We start from the raw sequence: 20,508 nt of genomic DNA on the forward strand, positions 1-20,508 counted from the left end.
TGGGGACGGGGTGGGCTCCGGGGCAGAGCTGCTTTGGTGTGACCTCCGGGAGGAGAGGGAGTGGTCGCTCTGGGCTTGCGATGGAGGGGGCAGGTGAGAGACCCCAGATGTGTGTGCTGAAATAAGTGTGGGGTCCTGGAAATGCCAGATCGGGGGATTTTCAGACAGAGGTGGCAACTTCAGGCGTGTTCAGCAGTTTTCAACTTTTCCTGATACAATTTCCACCTGTAGCACATTCAGTTTCTCTCACTTACTGCCACTTGAAGACTCCTTGGCAGTTGTAATTTCGGCTGTGCTCACTCCTCACCCTCTTCAGGGAGCTTCTGTTTAACAAAGTCCTGTAAACAAATCCTCTCTCCTTTTAGTAAACGGTTATGTTTTTAAGCATCTCCTATAAAATGTTGCAGATCACCAACAGTTCTGTTGTCTCTGCGGATTCTCCTTCATCGTTTGAATTATTCACTCATCCCATGATACCAGGAGTAGGTGGGCTTAAATGGGCTTAGAGCAGTAAAACTGCAAATGACCCCATCTTACAGGAGTAACCTGCTTGCCTGCAGCATTAAACCTCCTGCCCTTTGACAGGAGAGCGTCTGCCATTTCAAAACTTAACAGGAGAAGGAGTTTCCTGGACACACCACGAAGAAAAATTCTAGGGCTGAATGATGGCTCCTCTGTTGTCACAGTTTTTTCAGTATTGTAACAATCAGCTATTTCATATGAGGGCAGTCCTAGTCGTTGCTTTAAAGTAACTCCTTTTTTAGTATAGTTTCGGTCCTTCATTTTCACTACAGTAGCTTTTGGGGAAGCGAAACACAGTTGTGCCATTTACCCCAGCCTCTTCATCTACATGTTCTGCTAATTCAAAATTAAATGGCCAATTAATATAGAGCTGCTTAATGTGCATCCCTTTGCTTATCTCTAAAGTGATGATAAATACTCTGTATTTTATATAACTTACAATTAATGGTGGTCTTTATCTATGAAGCCCACGTTAAAGAAGGTTAACCAGTTTATATCTCTTTCTAGTGCCAGACTGGCCTCTCTCTTTGGTCTGGATCAAACAGTCTCAAGCCATGGAAATGAATTCTTCCAGTACACTGCACCAAAGCAGCCTAAGAAGGGTCAAACGGCAACTGGTGAGTAACTGGGCTTGAGCCTGTGGGGAAGAAAACTTTGAAGCTTGTGTCTTGCTGGGAGAATGAGGACCTTTGTGAAGAGCAGCAGTGCAAAGAATTTGGCATTCTCTTCCTCGAGTACCCTCTGTGCGCCTGGTTACTCCAGAGGCCTTTAGTGACTTTGGAACATCGCTCTTTGTTTTTTAATCTTCTTCTGGAGTTATTTTTCCTTGGGGGGAGGAATGTGTGGTGGCATCGTCGCTGGTGGCAGTTGTGTGTCACTGATGCGTGTTTCTGTGTCTCATTCTTCAGCAGGTCAGGCAGCCCAGAAGGCTCCTGTGGCCCCAGCAGCTCCAGCAGCACCATCAGTGCTCATGGCCACTGCAGTTCATGCTTATCGATAGTAAGTGCAGCCCTGGTTTCCTGCATGACCTGTTGGAGTCTGTGTCTCTGGGAGCTTAAGATTTAATCATAACAGGGAGTTATTTTTGGATTAGGGGGAGGAGAACATTGCTTATACATATATACAAGTTTCTGCTCAAAGGAAGTTTTGGTTATTGTGCTGCAGTTTGGGGTTATGCAGTAGTCAAATAAATAACAAGTTTTGGATGTGGCTGTTACAGGGAGCTGCATCTTGGGCGCTGGCCTGACATTGGTACTTTTTCCAGGCAGCTCTGTCAGATGCTTATGTCTCATACGGTCCCTTGAGGAGAGCTGAGGCATGAGCATAGAGTGACAGCAGTAAAATTGTCTGTCCATTTGACACTGCCATCATGTGAAAACTCGGTTGCTCTGAGTCTGAAAAGAGCAGTTTTTCAACTCAAATTCCATAATGTATGGTCGTGTAATCTGTGGGCAAGCAAGAAAGTTGTAGTGTCTTTAAGCTAAGAAAGGCTGCTTAACGTTATAGGGATGAGGAAAGGGATGTGAACTGTAAAGAAGTGAAACTTGGCAACAGGAGAGAGAAATGTGAGGCAGGGGCGGTTCTGCAGCTGAATATCTCGCTTGTCTTCCAGTACAAACGGGCAGTACTTGAAGCAAGGCAAGTATGGAGCAGCTGTAGTGGGGAACCATGCTACTAAAGAGGTGAGAGACACTTAACATTTTCATGCCAAGAGTGCACTGGTATGAGGCAGTGTTTCTCTGAGCTCGCCAGTGTCTTGACTTCTGATGTTGGAGGTCGTAGTTCCACTGCTGCTTATGCTGTCCTGCCCTTCTGAGTTCTCTTATGGCTCAGCTTGGTGATGTTTTTCTTTTCTCCATGAGTTCGTTTGTAAGATCTCATAGAACTTATTTTGCAATGTTTCGGGCATTGTACCTTTTGTAATGTTTGTGGAAGTGATTTTTGTATTTACTCGGTGCATTTGGAAGTCAGTATAAAATAAAGTTTTGTCCAGTAGTTCAGAGATGCTTTGCTTAAGTTTTGTTATTTTGGCATCAAAAGTATCTCTCATTCCCCAGTACTCCTCTAAACACGGCACTAGGCTGCCCAGTAAACTGGTGTGTCGCAATACTGCAGTACTTTGGGTACTCTGATCTGTCCTTGATGTTGGTATTTATGGTGTTTCCTCTCCCCCCATTCCTAATTCACCTTGTCTCACGAAGTCGCTTCTGCTTTGGCAAGAACAGCAGCGACAAAACATACTAGTTTAGTAACATAAACCAAGTCACTGATCTGAGCAGTGTTGGGGTGTGGTGGTTTTGGGGATTGGGAAGGACAGGGCTGGCAGCAGGGAGCTAACCCAGCCTTTCTCAGGCTGCTGTTGTGATATTGCAGCCTGCACAGCTGGGAACGGCGGATCCCTCCCAGTTCACCACCTAGATGTGTTGGGTGAAGAAGCCATTGCTACAGGTGCATAAAGGAAAGCACTTTTCCTTACTAGATCACGCCTAGTAGAGCCAAATATGTCAGTATAATGTTACATCTGTGTTGTTTAGTACTTGGAAAGCTCCTTCCAACTTACTACTTGGCTTTTTACGTTGTTTGATGTCTGCGTGCCATGTGTTAGGAGTTTCATGTTTTGAAGGATTAGTGCACCATCTTTTCACACAGTAACTGTGAAAAATGTGGAATTAGTTAAAGCTTCTTGCTTACTGCGATATAATTGGTTTCAACTGCTTGATTCCTGTGGCTAAATAGAGCTTGCATATTTTCAAGGGTTTTTAAGAGGTGTTACAGAATTGTGTTAAGTACCACGTTAAGTATTTTTGCTGTGAAAAATGCCACTGCAGGGTGTATTGGACAAATAAATACTGTAGCCTTAGGCTCAGAATTTGACAAAGTACATTAAAATTGAAGACGTTTTGAGTTTCTGCTTTGCGTTCTTTTTTCCTGCCCAATTCCTGGTGAAATCCAGTACAGGATCCTCCTTTACATCAGCCAGCAGCAACAGATCGCGACTGCAAGGATCCACCCAGGCTTCGTACTCACGGTAAGACTCTGGATTAGAAAGCTTCCAACAGTCTGTGTTGTCCACAGCAAACACAAGTTGATTTTGAAATGTTTTCTGAAGTCTTAGATTATAGCCTTTGAGCTCAAACACCTGACTGACACGGCAAGAGGTGTCACAGTGACCAGGAGCGCTGCTCTGCTCCTCCTCCTAATGTGTATTGCACAAGCGGCTGCTGCCTCTGCCTTTTGCAGAGCACTGCTTCAGCAGATTTCATAACGCAAGTTCATGTGCTGTGGGAGGCCTGTTATTACCTCTGGATTGCTGAGATGTTTTGTGTTTTGCAGTCCTACAATGAATAGAAACAAAATTCCTCCTGCTAATAATTTGTGGTTAAGTAAATGAGAGAATGCGACTGGGCAAGCAGAAGGAAACGATAGCAAGGAAATGTTTTCTCTCAGAAATTGGATACTCAGCAATTTGAAGCATTGTGAATCCTTCTCTCAGGAAGTTCTGTTTTCTGCCAGTTCTACAGAAAGTTGCTGTGTTGATTTGCTGTTCTTGGCTTGTCATCAGGTTGCATAAAACTTCTTGATTTGATAAATAGAAGTTCTACTCTGAAACAGTAGAATTTCAGTGCAGATTTCTGACTGGGATGCTAGTTTGCTCTGTAGTTTTATGAGCACATTTTGAAAGATGAATGGGTTAGGTAGTCAGCTAGTGATTGTGTGAATTTTTAGAGGTGAGGAATGCTTGACTCCTCCAAACGGTTCTGACAGTCTAAATATAATCAATAGTTAATGAAAAAGAGATTACTTACACTTAAAAATCTCAGTATATTTTATAGAAGCCTGTTTCAAAGAAGCCTGTGAAAGCTTTCACCATCTTTTGAAAGCTGCAGCATCTATGAAGGACTTAATAATTGCTCAAATATTTGAGTTATAGTATTTTTCCCATAATAATGAGCACTTAAAAGCTAATCTATATATTCTGAACTTGGGTAGTAATACAGCCGGATTCTTCCTCTGCTTAATTTCAGTAGCTCTTATTTTAAGCTGCTTTTGGTTGTGGATTTTTTAATTTTATTTTATTTGAATGTATCTTTTCATGTATAACACAGGACTCCTTTCCCACAGGTTCAACCCAACAATTACAGCACATTCTACGATGATCAGAGACAAAACTGGTCCATCATGTTTGAGTCAGAAAAGGCAGCAACGGATTTCAGTAAGCAGGTAACTACTTATTCTGTGCGAGGTATGATGTGAATAACAGGCAAATCAAGATGTATCTCTGAGAGCAACTGACCGCAGAAAGGGTGTAGGTCAGAGTCGTACTTTTTGACTGAATTTCAGCTTTGAGTATCTGTGTGACTGTGATTGAGGCAGAAATGTGATGAGCCTGGCTGAGTTCATTAGATACAGGCAGGGAACCTGTTACTTCTGATGAGATTTTTAATCAAGATTCTTAAGTACTGTAATACCAATGGTTCTATAGAGCAGGAGGTAATTACTTGTTATGTAGCTCAGCAAAACTCAGCATGAGGAACATGGAATACCTCTTAAGTGCATCTATAAACCTGCACTTGATCAATGCAGGAAGAAATGGATCAGATCTGAGTCATAGTGGAACTTGCCACTCTTTTTTAATGGCCAGAGACATTGACAGGCTTTCCTTCTGCAGGTGTGCATTGCCAAATGCAACAGCTCCCCAGTGCTCGATTCAGTCGTCTCCCAGGATCTCATTCTTGGAGAAGGACAGGGAGTAGAAGGAGGAGACTCTCTGGAGATCGCCTATACGGGTTGGCTGTTCCAGAACAACGGCCTTGGACAGGTAAAAGCATTTCTGCTACCCTCAGTAACAAGTGTGAGAGCCTCTGGAAGGAACCTGCCTCATATAGCAGGATATCGGTGCTGATGTTCAAGGTATTTTTTCAGTCACTTATGGCACCACAGTTGAGGTCATGTGTGTTGTCTGGAGAATAAAAAGGGATTCTGTTACTGCTCAGGAAGAGGTGATTGAGATGCTTTTAACTTCCAGAGGCGCTCTCACGCAGTAATAAATGGTGAGAAGGGACAATGAAGCTAGGCATGCTCCTCTGGGAATGGCTGGATGAAGTGATAAGAAGGGCCTTGTCTGACACAAAGTACATCTCCAAACATTAAAGAATGAGATTGCTTTTATGACCTCTGCAGCTGTGTCCAATCCAGTTTGCTAATAAGTGAAAGAAATGCTTTGGTGTTTCAAAGCATTGCCTTAAAACACTTCTGCTGTTTTTACTATTAGCAAAATTCATGGCAAAGGGTTTTGCCTTTGCATCCATCTGCAGTTGAGGCTTTGCTATAAAAAAAGGGGTTTCTGTTTTTCATCTTTGAGAGATTTTTTTTGTTTTTCTTGGTCTGCCTGGCATGCTTCTCTCTCCGTACCAATGGTGCATAGCAGAGCTTACTTATGATCTCTTGAAAGAGTTGTTTAGCTGCATATGTCTTAGTTTAATGTGTGAAACTTGTAGACAGTTGTTTGCTGCTTGGTACAAGCCCGTGTAGCGTTGGCCCAATCCTGTCCTGACCATCAGGCTCAAGGCAGTTTTAAAGTCTGAGTCTCCAGCTGTCATTCGCTTCAAGAAATTGTACTGTGCAATGGTCTAGAAGCTCTAGCCATGCTCATGTTATGTCTGGTGAGGGCTGAGTAGGAGAATGGAAAACAGCACATAAGAGATTGTAGGAGTTTATGAAATGTGTAGTGTTCAGAGTGTTGAAACAGTTGGGAAATCCATATATTTTGTGTTTCTGTTCTTTAATTCCCTAGGTGTTTGACTCAAATGTTAACAAAGACAAGCTGTTGCGGCTAAAGCTGGGATCTGGAAAGGTCATCAAGGTAGAACTTCTGGCACTTTCATTGTAATAATTGAAGTCTCAAGCTTTGAATTACTGAAGATCTTGTTCAGGATTCATATACACAGTTTCTGTGTATACTGTGTATATTCTGTTTTATCTGATAGTGAGTCACTGTTAGTGTTTGCTCAAACTTAATTTTCTTCTTAATTTGCACAATATAACCCAGTCTCCTTTTCAGTGACAGCACTAGAAAGAAGTTGTCCTGTTTGGTAAAAAGGAAGGTCCCTGTTCTCAAGAGCTGGCTTCTTTCTTTGTCTTTGTTTTTCTGGAAGTCACTTGATCCATTACCTTGTTCTCAGGGAACACTATTTCTAAAGGAGGATTTCAGTCTGAGAACTTCAGATTCCTCCCCATTCATTGTGCCTCAAAAGCTGAGCATCAGATAACTCTGATACAACAGCTGGAAGAAGGGCATGGGAGGGTGAAGACAGCTGTCAAATTTTCGGATGGTCTAGTAAAAGATAGTACTGCTGCCTAGAGAGGTTTTACCCTCCAATTGTGAGGGTTTTGACTGTAATAACTTTTCAGTCCAGATGCTGTGGTATTCCTTCACGTTATTCCATAAAATCAGGTTGTGAATCAGATGCTTTTGTTCAAGTCACTTCTGTTACCTGAGTGAACTTAAACCAGGTTTCTGGAATCATGTGGAGGCCTGAAAGCCTCCAGTCTTCGTGCTAGAGATTGCTGTATCTGATTTCATTATGAACGTGTTGGGGGCTGCGTTTTTAGTCTGAAGTTAATGTTGCAATTTATAATTGGCCGTTGTGATTTGTTGTGAGACAAAGGTTTAGTGCTGCAGATTGGAAATGAAGAGGATTTTACAAGAATCTCTCTGTATGTGGTCTGGAGTCTTCTATAACTGGTGCCTGAAGCTGTCTTAACAAGTGTAATTAGAAGAAACTGTAATGTCACTGATCAGACTCTTTGCTTTCTCTTCTGTTGTCTCTGAAAACCAAAGGGCTGGGAAGAAGGAATGATGGGGATGAAGAAAGGAGGGCGAAGATATCTCATTATTCCTCCAGCATGGGCCTACGGGGCTCAGGGAGTGTCTGGCCGTGTCCCTCCAGACTCCACTTTAGTTTTTGAGGTGGAGGTTAGGCGGGTGAGTCTCTCCTGCTAAGCATTTATTTTATATCTGCTTTGTAGCCGTCAGCGTCTGTCTGCAAGGTGAGAACCTGCTGTTGGCTTGAGAACTACAGCTCAGAAACTGTTATAAACCAAATACCTCAAGAGGATACATCTCTTTAATTAAAAAAAAAATCACAACAAAAACCACCACAAAAACCTAAACCAAAAAAATCTCTTGAGGCTGTTTACCAAGATGTCTGTTCTAACCGTCTTGGGCTTTTTTCATTATCTTTATTTGTGAGTCACTTGGGAAAACAAAATAGTCATAGTGAGGAATGACAGGATGTAAAGACTCAGCTTCTCCAGCTCTGAATCAGTTGTGTGCTTTTGCTTCAAGTGCACAAGTGTGGCAAAGGAGAAGTCATCAAAAGTAAACAAGTTGCCAAAAACTCTTTTGGGAATCCAGAAAAACACCTTTTTTGTTTCTTGTTTTTTAAGGTGAAGTTGGTAAAGGAGAGCTCTGGTTCGGATGGACAGAGTGTTAGTTCGAGGGATTCTCCTGCACCTTCTCCGGTACCCAATTCAGACGGCTTCCCTGCAGACACTGGTTTATTGCCTCCATCTACGATACCTCCAAAGCCTGGGTAAGGTGCAGCACTGTTAAAACTACTTTCTGTATTAAAAGATGGCAATGCTCATAAACATCCACATGATGCTGCATTAACACCTCATTTAGCAAATGTGGGTCCTCTGTGTGTCACCTTAATGCTGTCAATGTGGCAGAGGAATGCTTGCTAATGAGACTTGCAGGAAATTTCCTGCTTGAATGCTGACTCAGATATAAAGAAATTGAAATGGGCACAGATGAAAATATTTCTTCTGCAGCATTACTGAGATCTAGCATGTTGAAGCTGTGTGAGTCCTGCTACAACAGCTTTCTCATCTCAGGTGGTAGGAGAGTTATAAGTTGGTCTTGGGTCATGGATGACCCATTTAATTGCAGATTTTATGTTGTCGTTTGTTTCTGAAATTAACTCAGTGGGTCAGTCATCCTTTTGAGGGAGTTCAAGTTTAAGTGTTCTTTCTGTTGCCTTAAGTAGTTTGTTACTGGACGTGGTTAAAATTGTTTATACCAGAACATAGCTGTTAGAGAAATCAACAAAATTATCTTTCTGTAATCAGCTCTTCCACAGCTGTGGAACTTGCCCATAATGATGATCTGAAATCTACAGGTAATGCTGCAAAGAATCTCCCAAAAGTAAGCTAGAAGCAATGCTCACAATATAAGAAAAATGGTTTTCCTAGAGGGAGGAGTATTTGACAACATTCAGAAATGCAGACTATCAGATTCTGAATTTCCTCTTAGTCTCCAATATCAACGTACACCTGTTTTGGTTTTCAGGGAGCCAGCTGTTCGGGCCAAGTCCAACTCCATCAGTGAACAGCTAGCAGTAAGTGGTGGTGTTTTTTCCTATTTTGAAGCCGTAAGTAGGGAAACTTGGTTGATTTCGCTTCTGCATTCAGTGTTGCTGAAGATAAAGTGAATGTCATGCAAGCAAGACACTCTTAAATGTTCACCTTGCTAGCAGCAGATTGGAGCCTTGCTTTTGAAGGGATTAGCAGAACACGAGGAACCTCAGTCCCAGTTCCTGCTCTCAGATGCAAAGTTACCTTGTCCATGTGCATACTCACAAGGCTGGTTGTCATCTTGGATATATGGACAAATTTAAAATGGATAACAAAGAGTAATTGGGACATTCAGTATAAGTTTGTTGCTACATGAGAAAAAGGCTTTTTGTGTGTCAGGATAGAAAGAGCTGCTAAGCAGCTTCCTTAATTAACACATTTTCTTCTTGTTGCTGTGTTTTCTGCAGGGATAGATTTTTTTTCTGTGTAGTGACAGCAGTGTCATCCCAGAAGGAGAGTACATAAAGCAAGCCAGATTAACAAATCCATGGTATTATCTTGTGTGCTTGAAGATCAGGTTTTCACAGTCATTGAAAAATTGAAGGAACCAGAATTAAGTCAGTGATTTAGAAGAGTCTAATCCTGATAGAGGTCTCTGTAATGTCTGAAAAGCCTGGGCTGAGAGATGAAGCATAACTGCAAACATTTCTTTTAGAATCCGGATGTAGCAAAGGCAAAGCTAATTTCTCGGATGGCTAAAATGGGACAGCCCATGCTGCCTTTCCTTGCTGGGACAGCAGGCGGTCAGCTTGACTCCAGTGACTCAGAAATAGAGGTATGTCACCAGTCACAGAAATGTGACTTCTGATGCTTTTTCTACGTGAATCCCTTAACGTGACATCTGTAGCACTAGCTCGGAAAGCATGCTCTGTTTCTGTGGCAAAAGGGCTTAATGATTCCACTGTTCCTATCAAGGTCAATTGGGTTAATTGGATAACGCCTATCGTCAAGTGATATTTGGGTTTAGTTTGCTTTTTCTCTAGCATTTCTTTTAATATGCAGAAATGTTTTTAGGATCCAAATACACTGAGGGGGACAGCACAACCAGTGGCCTCATCTTCTGTGAGACCATCACAGCCAGCTCATGCAGTGCTGCCCACGGTGTCAACACAAGGTAATGTGCTGGTGAGCCTGGGATTGGTGTAGAGAAATTTCAGTTCTTTGCAAGCTTCAAATACAAAGGCTGTACAAATAGAGGATTCCTTTCAGGAACTGAAATAGGAACTGATAAATCTAACAATGCCTGCTGATCCAAAGCTCCATAGATAGGCTAATTCATCAAGCTCAAGACTGAAGTCCTTGGAGTACATCTTCATCATGATCTTGTGCATACATTACTGCCTGAGGAAGAGCAGCCCCAGTGCTTGAGCTGCTCTGTCACTGTGTGTGCTGGGGTGGCACTGAGATTTCTACAACGCGTGACTTGTAACAGAACTCTTACAAATGCTTTCCCAGTCAGCAGAAATTTTTGTTTGAAACTGATAGAAATAATAGCAAAGAGCATCAGAGGGCTGGCAGCTCTGGAGTGGGCTTGACCTGTCTTCCCATGGTGGAGCAGCAATGTCAGCTGCCAGGCAGCTGAGCAGTCTTTGGAGTCAGTCTGAATAACATCCTGTGTCAGTAAACTTCAGAGCCGCCTTTGTTTGAATGAAAAGAGGTTGTCTAAATATAGCTAGAAGTGAAATTTCTGTGAAGGATGACTCTCTTCTTGACGTTTTATCACATGTCTGACTGGTTTTAACTTTCATAATGCTGCAGACAGGCTCATGTTAAATTTCTGGTAACTTTTTTTGGCCATTTCACACTGGGCGAGTTAAATTATTTCTAGCTACTTTATGGCATGCTGTATTTCTTTCTTCCCTTGTAGTACCTCAAGCATCTGGTTCTGCACCCCCGGTATCTTCTGCTGCTTTAATACCTGCAACGGTCCAGCCCCATTCAGCTCTGCCTGGAGGAGCACAGGGTTTTCAGGTACCAAAATGAAATCAAGGCAAACATTGGCACTTCTGTCTTTCCTAATTCTGTCCTTTCTTCTCCATTGCTGGGAGCAAGGACTCCGTAGCAGCATATAAGGATGAGAGTCCCATGCTGCTTCCTGTGACTCTTCCTCAGCACTTTCAGGTTTCCACCACATGCCTCTTAGAATTTAATCAAAAAGGGCTAATTTTCTGCCTGTTGGTGGCATCTTAAAGTTGAACCAAGAATTAAGTACAAAGGTTTCATGTCTGCTTTTGTAGTGGGTAAAATAAAAACTTCCAAGTATTTGTGGAGCAGGTGAAAACAAACGTTGTAGTTGAAATTTTTCTTAGTCATGATCTGGTTTTCTATGAGAGCTCATTTGTACACTTAATGTGTTTATGGGTCATGGTTTTTCCATCCAGGAAAAGAATAATCCTTTTAAAAGGCTTGTGGTCCCGCAGCTGTAAAGTGATGCAATCTGCTTGCTAACAAGGAAACTTTTGAGGGCTGACCACACAATGTATTTATCACATCAGGTACTGAAGACTTAGTACAAAGCTATCGTACAAACAATTCTACTGAGTCTAAAATCAAGCTTACTACCGTATTATTTCTGTAGTTATTTTCACTTAACCCATTTTCTGGAGGGTTTGGGATTCAAACAGTGGCCTATGCTGCATGGAAGCACTCTATTTTTTAAAGAGTCCAGGCAGAGGAAGAAAATATTTGGTAAGGATTACAAACACTATATGTTTAAAAACACAGTGGCCTGTGCTGCATGGAAGCACTCTCTTTTTTTAAAGAGTCCAGGCAGAGGAAGAAAATATTTGGTAAGGATTACAAACACTATATGTTTAAAAACAAACAAGCAAAGAAACCCAAACAGAAAATCAACCCTGGAGCATTCCTTTGCCTTTGCATTTTCCTTGCATTGAAAATGAGGAAGTTGTGGCAAGTAACAAGACAAAAAAAGATAGGATTTTCTGTTTGATGAAATAGAAACCAATCGTTAAAGTGAAATTTTAATCTAACAGTGATTTGGAGGTAGTGAAAGTTTGACTTTGATGTCCTGAATCCTTGTAGAAACTTTGCCGTTTTAATCTAACAGTGATTTGGATGTAGTGAAAGTTTGACCTTGATGTCCTGAATCCTTGTAGAAACTTTGCCCAAGCTGTATCATTTTCTCTCTTGTCTGAGAGGGTCGATTGATGACTGATTTAACATGTTGTTTAACAACTAGCATTTAACACGTTGCATTTAACTCCTAGCATCACTAGGAGTAATTAATTACACACAACTCCTAGCATTTGACATGTTGTTCAGTCTGTTTAGCTGTTCTGGTGAGCCCTGAGCAGTAAAGCTGCAGTTGAGTTGTGCTGCAGTGTTTGAACCTTTCCTAGGAATAGCCTTGAGTTCCAGTTTGCATACCTTCAGATCACTGCACGTCCAGTAAGTAGGGGGCTGTTCACATGCTGATCTTTGCCTCTCACAAACATGGGGTAACATGCTCTTGCTTACCGTCTTCACTGAAGTTTAGCCTACTGAGCTGTGGGAACTTGAACACATATCTAAGCCTTGAAAGAAGAGTGGCTTTGTTTTTTCCCTTTGCTGTGACTGTTGTGTTACTTGTCTTCCTGCTCCCTAATTCTGCTTTTTCTTTCCAAATATTGTAATTGCTCTGGGGCTTAAAATATGAAAACAACTGAATTGTGAGTGGGGGTGGAAATAGCAAAACATAATCTAATCTATTGAACTTGTTCTGCAAGGCGTATCCAGGCATGGCATATGCTTACCCCCAAACTGCTGCGTCTGCTTCTCAACTCCAGCCTGTAGGACAGATGTATCCTGCACCTTACCAAGGTATGTTTCAAAAAAGTACACACTTTACCCGCAGTAAACTGTTTATGATGATGATTCAGGTAGCAGTGGTAGCATACACACACATTCATCCTGTCTTCAATGCCATGCTGTTCCATAAATTCTTATTTTTAATACCAAATAGGGGCAAACACTTCCCAATGAATATCCATCTTACTTTAAGGAACTTTCTGCAGTGTGAAAAGGGAGAAAATTTCTAGGTGTTTTCCCAAGGCTGTGTATTACTACAGGTATTTTATAGCTGGTACTTCCAGTTATAACTGTAATAGTAAACAGCTATCCTACCAGCCAGGGAAAGAATTTCAGTGTACATATAGAGGCCTTTAGTAAGTGGGAGGTTGTAGCTCAAAAAAAGGTGCAGCCTAAGGACTAAAGGCATTTGAAGAACCTGTAATCTTGTAGTCCCTGTTGGTGAAGACTTGAGTGTAGCTGAACTTTTCTTGGGGCGTGTTGCTTCAGTTTTGGAAAGCCAACCTTCATTCCTGTTGTTTGATTGTACCTCTTTGTGCACTGCTCTAGTGTGTCTGGGGGCTTCCCTCTTGTTGACCCAAGCTCTGTCACGTGGCTCAAGAATTTCCTGTAGTCATAAACCTGCATATTCATGTGATTTGGAAAATACCTACATTATTAGTTTTCTAGATACCATGTCCCTTTTATTTTTGGGAAAAGGGTGGCTGCCCTATCTAGCAGGCTTCAAATTAAGTATTGCTTTTGGTATGTCTGTATGCAGGCATTTTCCCCCTGTGACTGTAGATCTCTCTCCTTTCCATTCAAGCTCCTGGAGACGTTACTGCCTTTTTGATGACGGAAGCTCGGCAGCATAACACTGAAATCCGAATGGCTGTTAGCAAAGTAGTAGATAAAATGGATCATCTGGCTGCCAAGGTAAGGTATGGCTTAGGCAGGCTTCTTAATGACGTTACTGCTATTTGCTCTCCAAATGCAGCCTGAGGAGTTGGCTCTGTTTACACACATGCATTAAGTTTGTGAGTGATGCACTCTTAGAGAAAATTCCAATATTATCAGACCTTGAAGTATTAGCAATTTGTCTACTGTGGAAAACTAAGCCTGGGCTTGGGGGAAGGTGCTGTCTCTCACTGTCTTTAATGTCCTGTGATGCATTGTGTTTGGAGAGATTCACTGCCCTTCAGGAGGCATCACAGCTGCTACAGTACATATACCCTACAGCTGATCAGATGGAGCAGTGAAATGGATCTTTGCAGATGTCTGATTCTTACCTACATCCATAAATTAATTTAATCTGGTTTAAGAATGGCTTATCTCTGCAGGTGGAGGAATTGAAGAAACAGAACACTGGTAACAGCTCACTACTGCCTGGTATCTCCTCTGTTACTATGGAAGCCTCCATGATCATGAGCAATATCCAACGCATAATCCAGGTGAGCATGGCCAGCCTTATTTGACTACTTCCATAAGGAACTGGAGCCCACTGTGTTATTCCTGATGAGGATAGCTGTACTGCCTTGGCCCAAATGTCCATCCACCCCTGTGTTCTAGGTTTGCATGGCCAAAAGCAGCTGCCTAGGTAAGAGCATGACATACACAATGATTTCTACCTGCCTTTTACCCCCAGAAAAAAACCCTCTTCTCACCAGTCTGTGGTTTGGGCACTTTCTGAGCCAGTGTCCTGTCTAATAGGACTTGGCAAGAGGTTCGTGTGAGGGAAATTCAGCCTCTTCTTAAACTCTTATGGGCTTTAACCCACCACATCCTGCAGAACAGAGTTTCACAGCTGAAGTACTGCATTTCAAGAACCACCTGTGCTTCTACTTTTTGCTACTTAGTCTTATGCAAACTCTTACGGGCTTTAACCCACTGCATCCTGCAGAACAGTTTCACAGCTGAAGTACTGCATTTCAAGAACCACCTGCTTCTACTTTTTGCTACTTAGTCTTATGCTTTGTAGTTTTTCTAGGCGGTAGCCTTACAATCTTCAATTTTGTGGGTGAAAAATATCAACCAGACCCAATATTCTCTACAATGTGGTTTGGCAACCACTGTCCCATGCCAGGATTCCTGCTAAATGTAGCACAGTGCCTTCCTGTGATGTTACCACAGAAGGCCTAAGTCTCACCACTCTGCTGCATCTGTGCAAAACAAAGGTTTAAGTACTGCTACAAGGAAGTCTGAGTAAGACAAATATTCATGCTGGGCTGTGCTTTAGGAGAATGAGAGACTGAAGCAAGAGATATTTGAGAAGAGCAATCGGATTGAGGAGCAGAATGAGAAGATCAGCGAGTTGATCGAGCGGAATCAGAGGTAAGGAGTGGGAAGGTACAGCCTCCCTGCATCTGCAAAGGCTTTCTAGCTTACACGTGGTTAGGTGTAACTAGGAGAGGTGTTCTTTAGGATAGAAACATGTTCTGATTTTTTTTTTTTTTAAATCATTAAAAGTGTGGATTTTTTCCTCCGCCTCTCTCTGCAGGGCATATCTCCAAACTTCTTGTTTATAGTAAATGAGGATGTGTAAAATGTGGGGCGAGGGGAATGTGTCACACTATCTTCTTTGAGCACGATTGCTCTGCTTCTGGGAGTTACTTTACTTTTGCTATCTTTGTGGAAGAATTCGTAGGGGATGTGTTGTCCCTAGTTCTACCATTGGGTGTTCTGTTCAGTTTAAGAAGGGGAATAACTTGCTTAAGGAAATGGAAAAGGTCAGTGGATACCAGGTTATCAAAACCCTTAACTTTGTGACAGGAACATTAGACTTGTTGTAAAGAGGTGAAGCACTTATCCAAACTGATGCAATCTCTGCTGTGCCAGGCACACCCATTCCACCCTTCTGAGCTCAAGCTCCTCTTGGCACAGGACATCACGCAAAATTATCTGGAACTTGTCATGATGCAAACTGCTTTGAAACATCACCTTTTCTACCTGAGCCTTTTGCTCCAAGTCATGTGTTTACGTGAACGCTCATGCAGTCTTCCCCTGTTCACAGATACGTCGAGCAAAGTAACCTGCTAATGGAGCAGAGGAACCATTCACTGCAAACAACAAATGAAAACACACAGGCAAGAGTGTTGCATGCAGAACAGGAGAAGGTAATGGTGACCATGAGCAGAGCCACAGACCTCTGGCTGCAGCCAGGAAGGGGCTGCTTGTTGCACTAAAACACGCTGAAGCCTTTGTCGAGGCTCAAGTCAGTTCTTGTGTAAGACAACTGCAGTTCTGAACTTAGGCTTTGACAACTGGTTTTGGCTTTCATAACAAAAGCAGCACAGAGGCTATAAACATTGATCTTTATGCTGTCCTAGTTTGAATATTCTTATCTTAAAGGAAAGTATCTGATTTATTGTTAACTTTATAGGTACGTGGCCAGCATGTTGAGGAATGGTATCACTGGGCTTTGTCAGGTTAAAAGTGTATTTTGTTTATTGAGTTGTGCTGACAGTTTCAGAGGCTTTTTTTTTTTAATACTTTCTGTTTAACTAACAGAGAGTAAATGTAGCTATAAGAAAAATTATTTCCTACTTTCTTCATTGCATTTTTTTACACTTTTTTTTTTTAATACTAATCGAAAGCTGGTTCTTTCTACCAATAATGTATTGTGCTTTTCTGGATGGGGCTATTGGTAAATGCCTCTCAAGCCAGTTAAATGCACTAATGCATGGCTGCACATCCTGTAATGTCCACTCACGGCAGCCCAGCCCAGGTAGGCTGGCTCTGAGGTCTGTAATTGCACGGTGGCTCCTATGCCTTCTCAAGCACTGGCTTCTTAAATTACACCAAGTTCAGTCTTGCACCCATACTCGCCTGTCAAGTTATGTATCTCTCCAGTTCACCTGTGAGATAAGTGCTTGCTCTGCATGAAAACCATAACTTGGTGCACATAAAAATGACAGAAACTGCAGCTTTCCTAAGTACAGCAGCAAGTATGGCAAAGAATAGAGCAATGTATGGCTGACAATTGTATGCTGGTGTGAGCAGACTGTAAAGGAGAGCTGTATTTTTCCACTGAGGGCCCAGGTTGCACACCCATAACATGTAGGGAGTGTGAGAGATTCTAACCATGAATAATTCAGATTGAAATAATAAAAGAAATTCCTTTCTGTCAGCGAGCACAACATCCAGCCTGAGCAATAAGTAACCTGGGGAGGAAGAAACTTTTGGCAGTGTAAGATAAGATCTTCAGGAATCTTTGGGGCCTCATCTTCAATAGGACTCCACTTGATTCAGCAGTCACTGCTGAGGTGATAACGCTATCACATGAACAGACTTCAGGCTAGACCAGAAAAGCCGTGACTTGCACTGGGAGAAGATTTCCCCCTGGTTTTGCGAGAGTATTAACGTTAAATATAAAGGCTGGTAGTCCTTCCTCTTCCTTTTATCTAGCCCAGCTTACTCTGTGACTGCAGTTGCTGAGATAGCTATGGACAGACAGAATCAGGGAAGGGAATTTTAAGTTGTTTTATCTGTTCTTTACTTAAAAATTGGAACTTGCTATTTAATTTGTAATACAGGCCAGGCATCTGTCTCCAGGGTCACTGAGAAGAGAAATCAGTAGCTTGCTGCTTTTGAGTTATAGATCTTTGGCCCTGGCAGAGCACATCACAGCTTTAGATGAAGGCTTCTGTTCCATAATGATAAGTAATACCCCACACTCTCCAGTGCAGTGAAATGGCAGCTCATACATCTGTGCTGTGTAATGTACCTGTAAGGATACCTTTAGCTTCTTTCTTTTGAAGCCAGGCCTCACTAGCTTTTTCTGTCTAAGCTTTTATGATTCTTGTAATAATTTAAAGGCTTCTCTGGCATGCTTTAAGCTCCTGTAACGAAGCATCGTGCTGTTTCGCTGATGATTAATGCCTCTGCCTGTCAAGTTGTGTTCTTTAACTCTTCCTGTTTCCTGTCGCTGCTTTCTCTTCCCAGCACGTGCTGCCAGTGGATCGGGGCTGGGACCAGGTGAGGCAGTGTCTGCTGACTGTGTAGGTGGTAGATGACTGTGCCCTAGGCAGTGCCAGCCCAGCTTCCTCTTGAATTAGCACGGATCTTCAACTTGGAAAAGGGCTTTACAGCTGGCAGTGGAGCCACTGGCTCCTTCTTTCTTGGAGAGCCCTTTCAGAGAACTTTGTCACATTGCTGCTCATTTCAGCTCCCCCATGGGAGAAATAGGACATGCTCATACGATTGTCAGAGCAGATACAGATCACATAAGATCCTTGGTACCTGAAAGCTGGAGGCTGGAGCTGAGCTAGCATAGACATGAAACATTCACTGTAGAAACTTAGGTCTAGTAACAGTTTCTGGCATAGAGTTTCCTTTTCTTTCTGTGGCGTTCAAGACAAAGGCAAGTGTTAAAACAACCTTTAGATATGCTGTGGGGTCTTGTTTCTGCTTTAGCATTGCTAGGAGTTAGTATCTTGAACTGCAGTGAGACATCTATGGAAAGATAAGAGGAGTGCAGGTCTGGTATAAGCCAGTCTCTTGAAATGCTGCCTGCTCTTTAAAATTAATGATGTAGCACCCCAGCCCTCAAGCTCAGCACATGTTCATCCTCACCATAGTTGAATGACACAGCCCTTTTCTGCCAGAAGGTGGTGGTTGGAGTCTGAAGAGAGAGGCTTTAGTTCTCTTATGGGGATAAAGCAGAGAGAAACTCCAGTTCTGAACTCACCAGTTGCAGGAACGTGAAAGCCTGTGAGGAATCTGAAGGCAGGCACAGGTATAGAAGCTGTGTAGGTATTGCCTGCAGCCAGTGAGGTTTTCTGGCAGGTATAGCTCTGTCTTTGCAGAGCATCCTCTGAATTTTGTGTGTCATGCAGCACGATTGGGAACGTGATTTTGTGTCTTTGTCTCGATGTCTTGAACCACTTCTAACATATTGCTTACAAGTTGTCTAACAAGCTGTATTAGCCCCTGGTTTTACATGAGTCACTGACTTTGAGCAATACAAAATCTAAACAGGTCAACAAATTACTGTGAGAACTGTGCTCCAAAACGTCAGCCTTGCCTGTGTGGGCACCTCAGGGTGACTGCGTGCTGTGTTCTCTGGAGGGAAGGTGCTCTTCTGGCTGGAACAAGCCTATATTTTGTAGGGGTTTTCAGTGATTTGTAAGGTTATTGAAGATAATTACATGTTAGAGTCCAGGCTTTTACTTGAATAGATGTTGTCATAGCGTGAAAACTGAGCAGAACCACCAGGCACTGGCACTGTCATAAAAACAGATTAAAGCTTTTCAGGAAAACTTGCTGAGTTGGACTGATGAGGTTGGTGGTGGGACTTGTGCAGCTTTCCAGTCAGTCTGGACAGGTTACAGCCAAACGACTCACAGTAAAATGGCAAAAAAAGTTATCATTACCTCTTCAATTTGGAAATGTGGGGGAGGTGCTGAATCCCAGCCCTTCCCCAATAAGATCTGCAGGTATCTATCAGCTATTCCTGTGAGAACAGTTCTGGTGCCTCCACACTCACATAGCCTTTTTTGTTCTCCCTTTCCCCTGCTCTGTTTTGTAATACAGGCCAAAGTTGCTGAGGAGTTAGCAGCTGCCACAGCACAGGTTTCCCAGCTGCAGCTGGAGCTGACTGCCCACCAGAAGAAGGAAATGGACCTGCGGAAACAGCTCTCTGCTGCCATGCAGGGGGCAGAGCGACACGAGACACAGCTCAACAAACTGCAAGCACAGTTAGCAGGTGAGGCTTCTTGTGCCTGTGCCATGATCATTTCGTTGTCATCCTTTTCTCTTGTTTATAAGTCACAGGTTTTTCCTTCCTTCTGGGGTATCTCTTCCTGGTTTCCCTAGGATCAGTCACCAGGGTATTGAAGAAGGATATTAATGCACTGAAAAGTCTGAAGGGTACATGCGTTCTTGCTACCACTAAAAGGAAAGTGGGCTGAATCTAGAAACAAAACCGTGCTGTCACAGGGATGCCTCTTGTAGAAGGAGTCTCTTGCCATTGCTAACATATTATAGAGCAGCCAGAGGTGTTGCAGTGATTGAAAAGCTCACATAAAAGCTGAGGTATAAACGTGGCCATTTCACAGAAGCAGCTCTTGATAAATTCTAGTTCCCACTGCAGCTGCAAGCCATGTTGTTGACTTGGTTGTGCAAGAGATGTTGCTCCTTCCCATCACCCCCCAGATGCGCTAACCTGAAATACACGCACCACTGAAACCCACAGCAAATTGTGTTTCTGCAGAGCTCCAAGAAGCCTCTGAGGACACTCAGACCAGGTTCAAAGCTGAGAAGCAGAGCCGCAAACAGCTAGACCTGAAGATTGCAGAACTGGAAGAAGAGCTCACAGACCTCAGAGTGGAAAAGGAGACTCTTGAAAGGGTATGTCCAGTGCTAGCGTCGCAGAAAGATGCAGTTTCAGCTGTTTGCTGAAATTTAACCCAACATTCTGGCTTGGAAATATGCAAGTTAGGTGAATCAGGACTCACCTGCAGGCAAGGATCGCTGTGCTGGTGGATCCTCTGTGCTTATGTGAATTTTAATTTTTTTAAATACTTTAATCAGTACTGTGCTAACCTTTCTGCCCAAAAAATCAATCTCATCTTGATTTTTTTTTTTAGTTGTAAGATCCTCTGCTCAAGGAAGCTTTTTGTGCATGAGGAAGAGAAGCTACGTTGGTGCAGCCTGGCCTATTCTAAGCCCTGTTCTGTATTGCAGAATCTTGCAGAAAGAAAGAAAAAATCCCTCTCGGAGAGAGCTCAAGCAGAGGAAGAGATGGAAGAAATACGCAGATCATATCAGACGGCACTCGCCAAG

At 42.7% G+C, this 20,508-nt stretch overlaps 1 protein-coding gene across 1 annotated transcript in view; it reads left to right on the plus strand.

Annotated features, from left to right (window-relative positions):
- The first annotated feature begins 982 nt into the window (after positions 1-982).
- The window catches only part of FKBP15 (FK506 binding protein 15, 133kDa), a 23,506-nt gene continuing 3,980 nt past the window's right edge, over positions 983-20,508 (plus strand). The window contains 21 exon segments of the mRNA XM_010192332.1: positions 983-1,139; positions 1,431-1,521; positions 2,135-2,204; positions 3,476-3,550; positions 4,645-4,743; positions 5,192-5,341; positions 6,317-6,385; positions 7,364-7,507; positions 7,972-8,117; positions 8,876-8,924; positions 9,596-9,715; positions 9,955-10,054; positions 10,808-10,911; positions 12,666-12,759; positions 13,553-13,662; positions 14,067-14,177; positions 14,963-15,057; positions 15,737-15,839; positions 19,258-19,429; positions 19,937-20,073; positions 20,410-20,508. Of these exon segments, the coding sequence (XP_010190634.1) occupies positions 983-1,139; positions 1,431-1,521; positions 2,135-2,204; positions 3,476-3,550; positions 4,645-4,743; positions 5,192-5,341; positions 6,317-6,385; positions 7,364-7,507; positions 7,972-8,117; positions 8,876-8,924; positions 9,596-9,715; positions 9,955-10,054; positions 10,808-10,911; positions 12,666-12,759; positions 13,553-13,662; positions 14,067-14,177; positions 14,963-15,057; positions 15,737-15,839; positions 19,258-19,429; positions 19,937-20,073; positions 20,410-20,508 (2,295 nt within the window).

The sequence above is a fragment of the Mesitornis unicolor genome, unplaced genomic scaffold, assembly GCF_000695765.1.
Source record: "Mesitornis unicolor isolate BGI_N332 unplaced genomic scaffold, ASM69576v1 scaffold11209, whole genome shotgun sequence".
NCBI classification, from domain to species: domain Eukaryota; kingdom Metazoa; phylum Chordata; class Aves; order Mesitornithiformes; family Mesitornithidae; genus Mesitornis; species Mesitornis unicolor.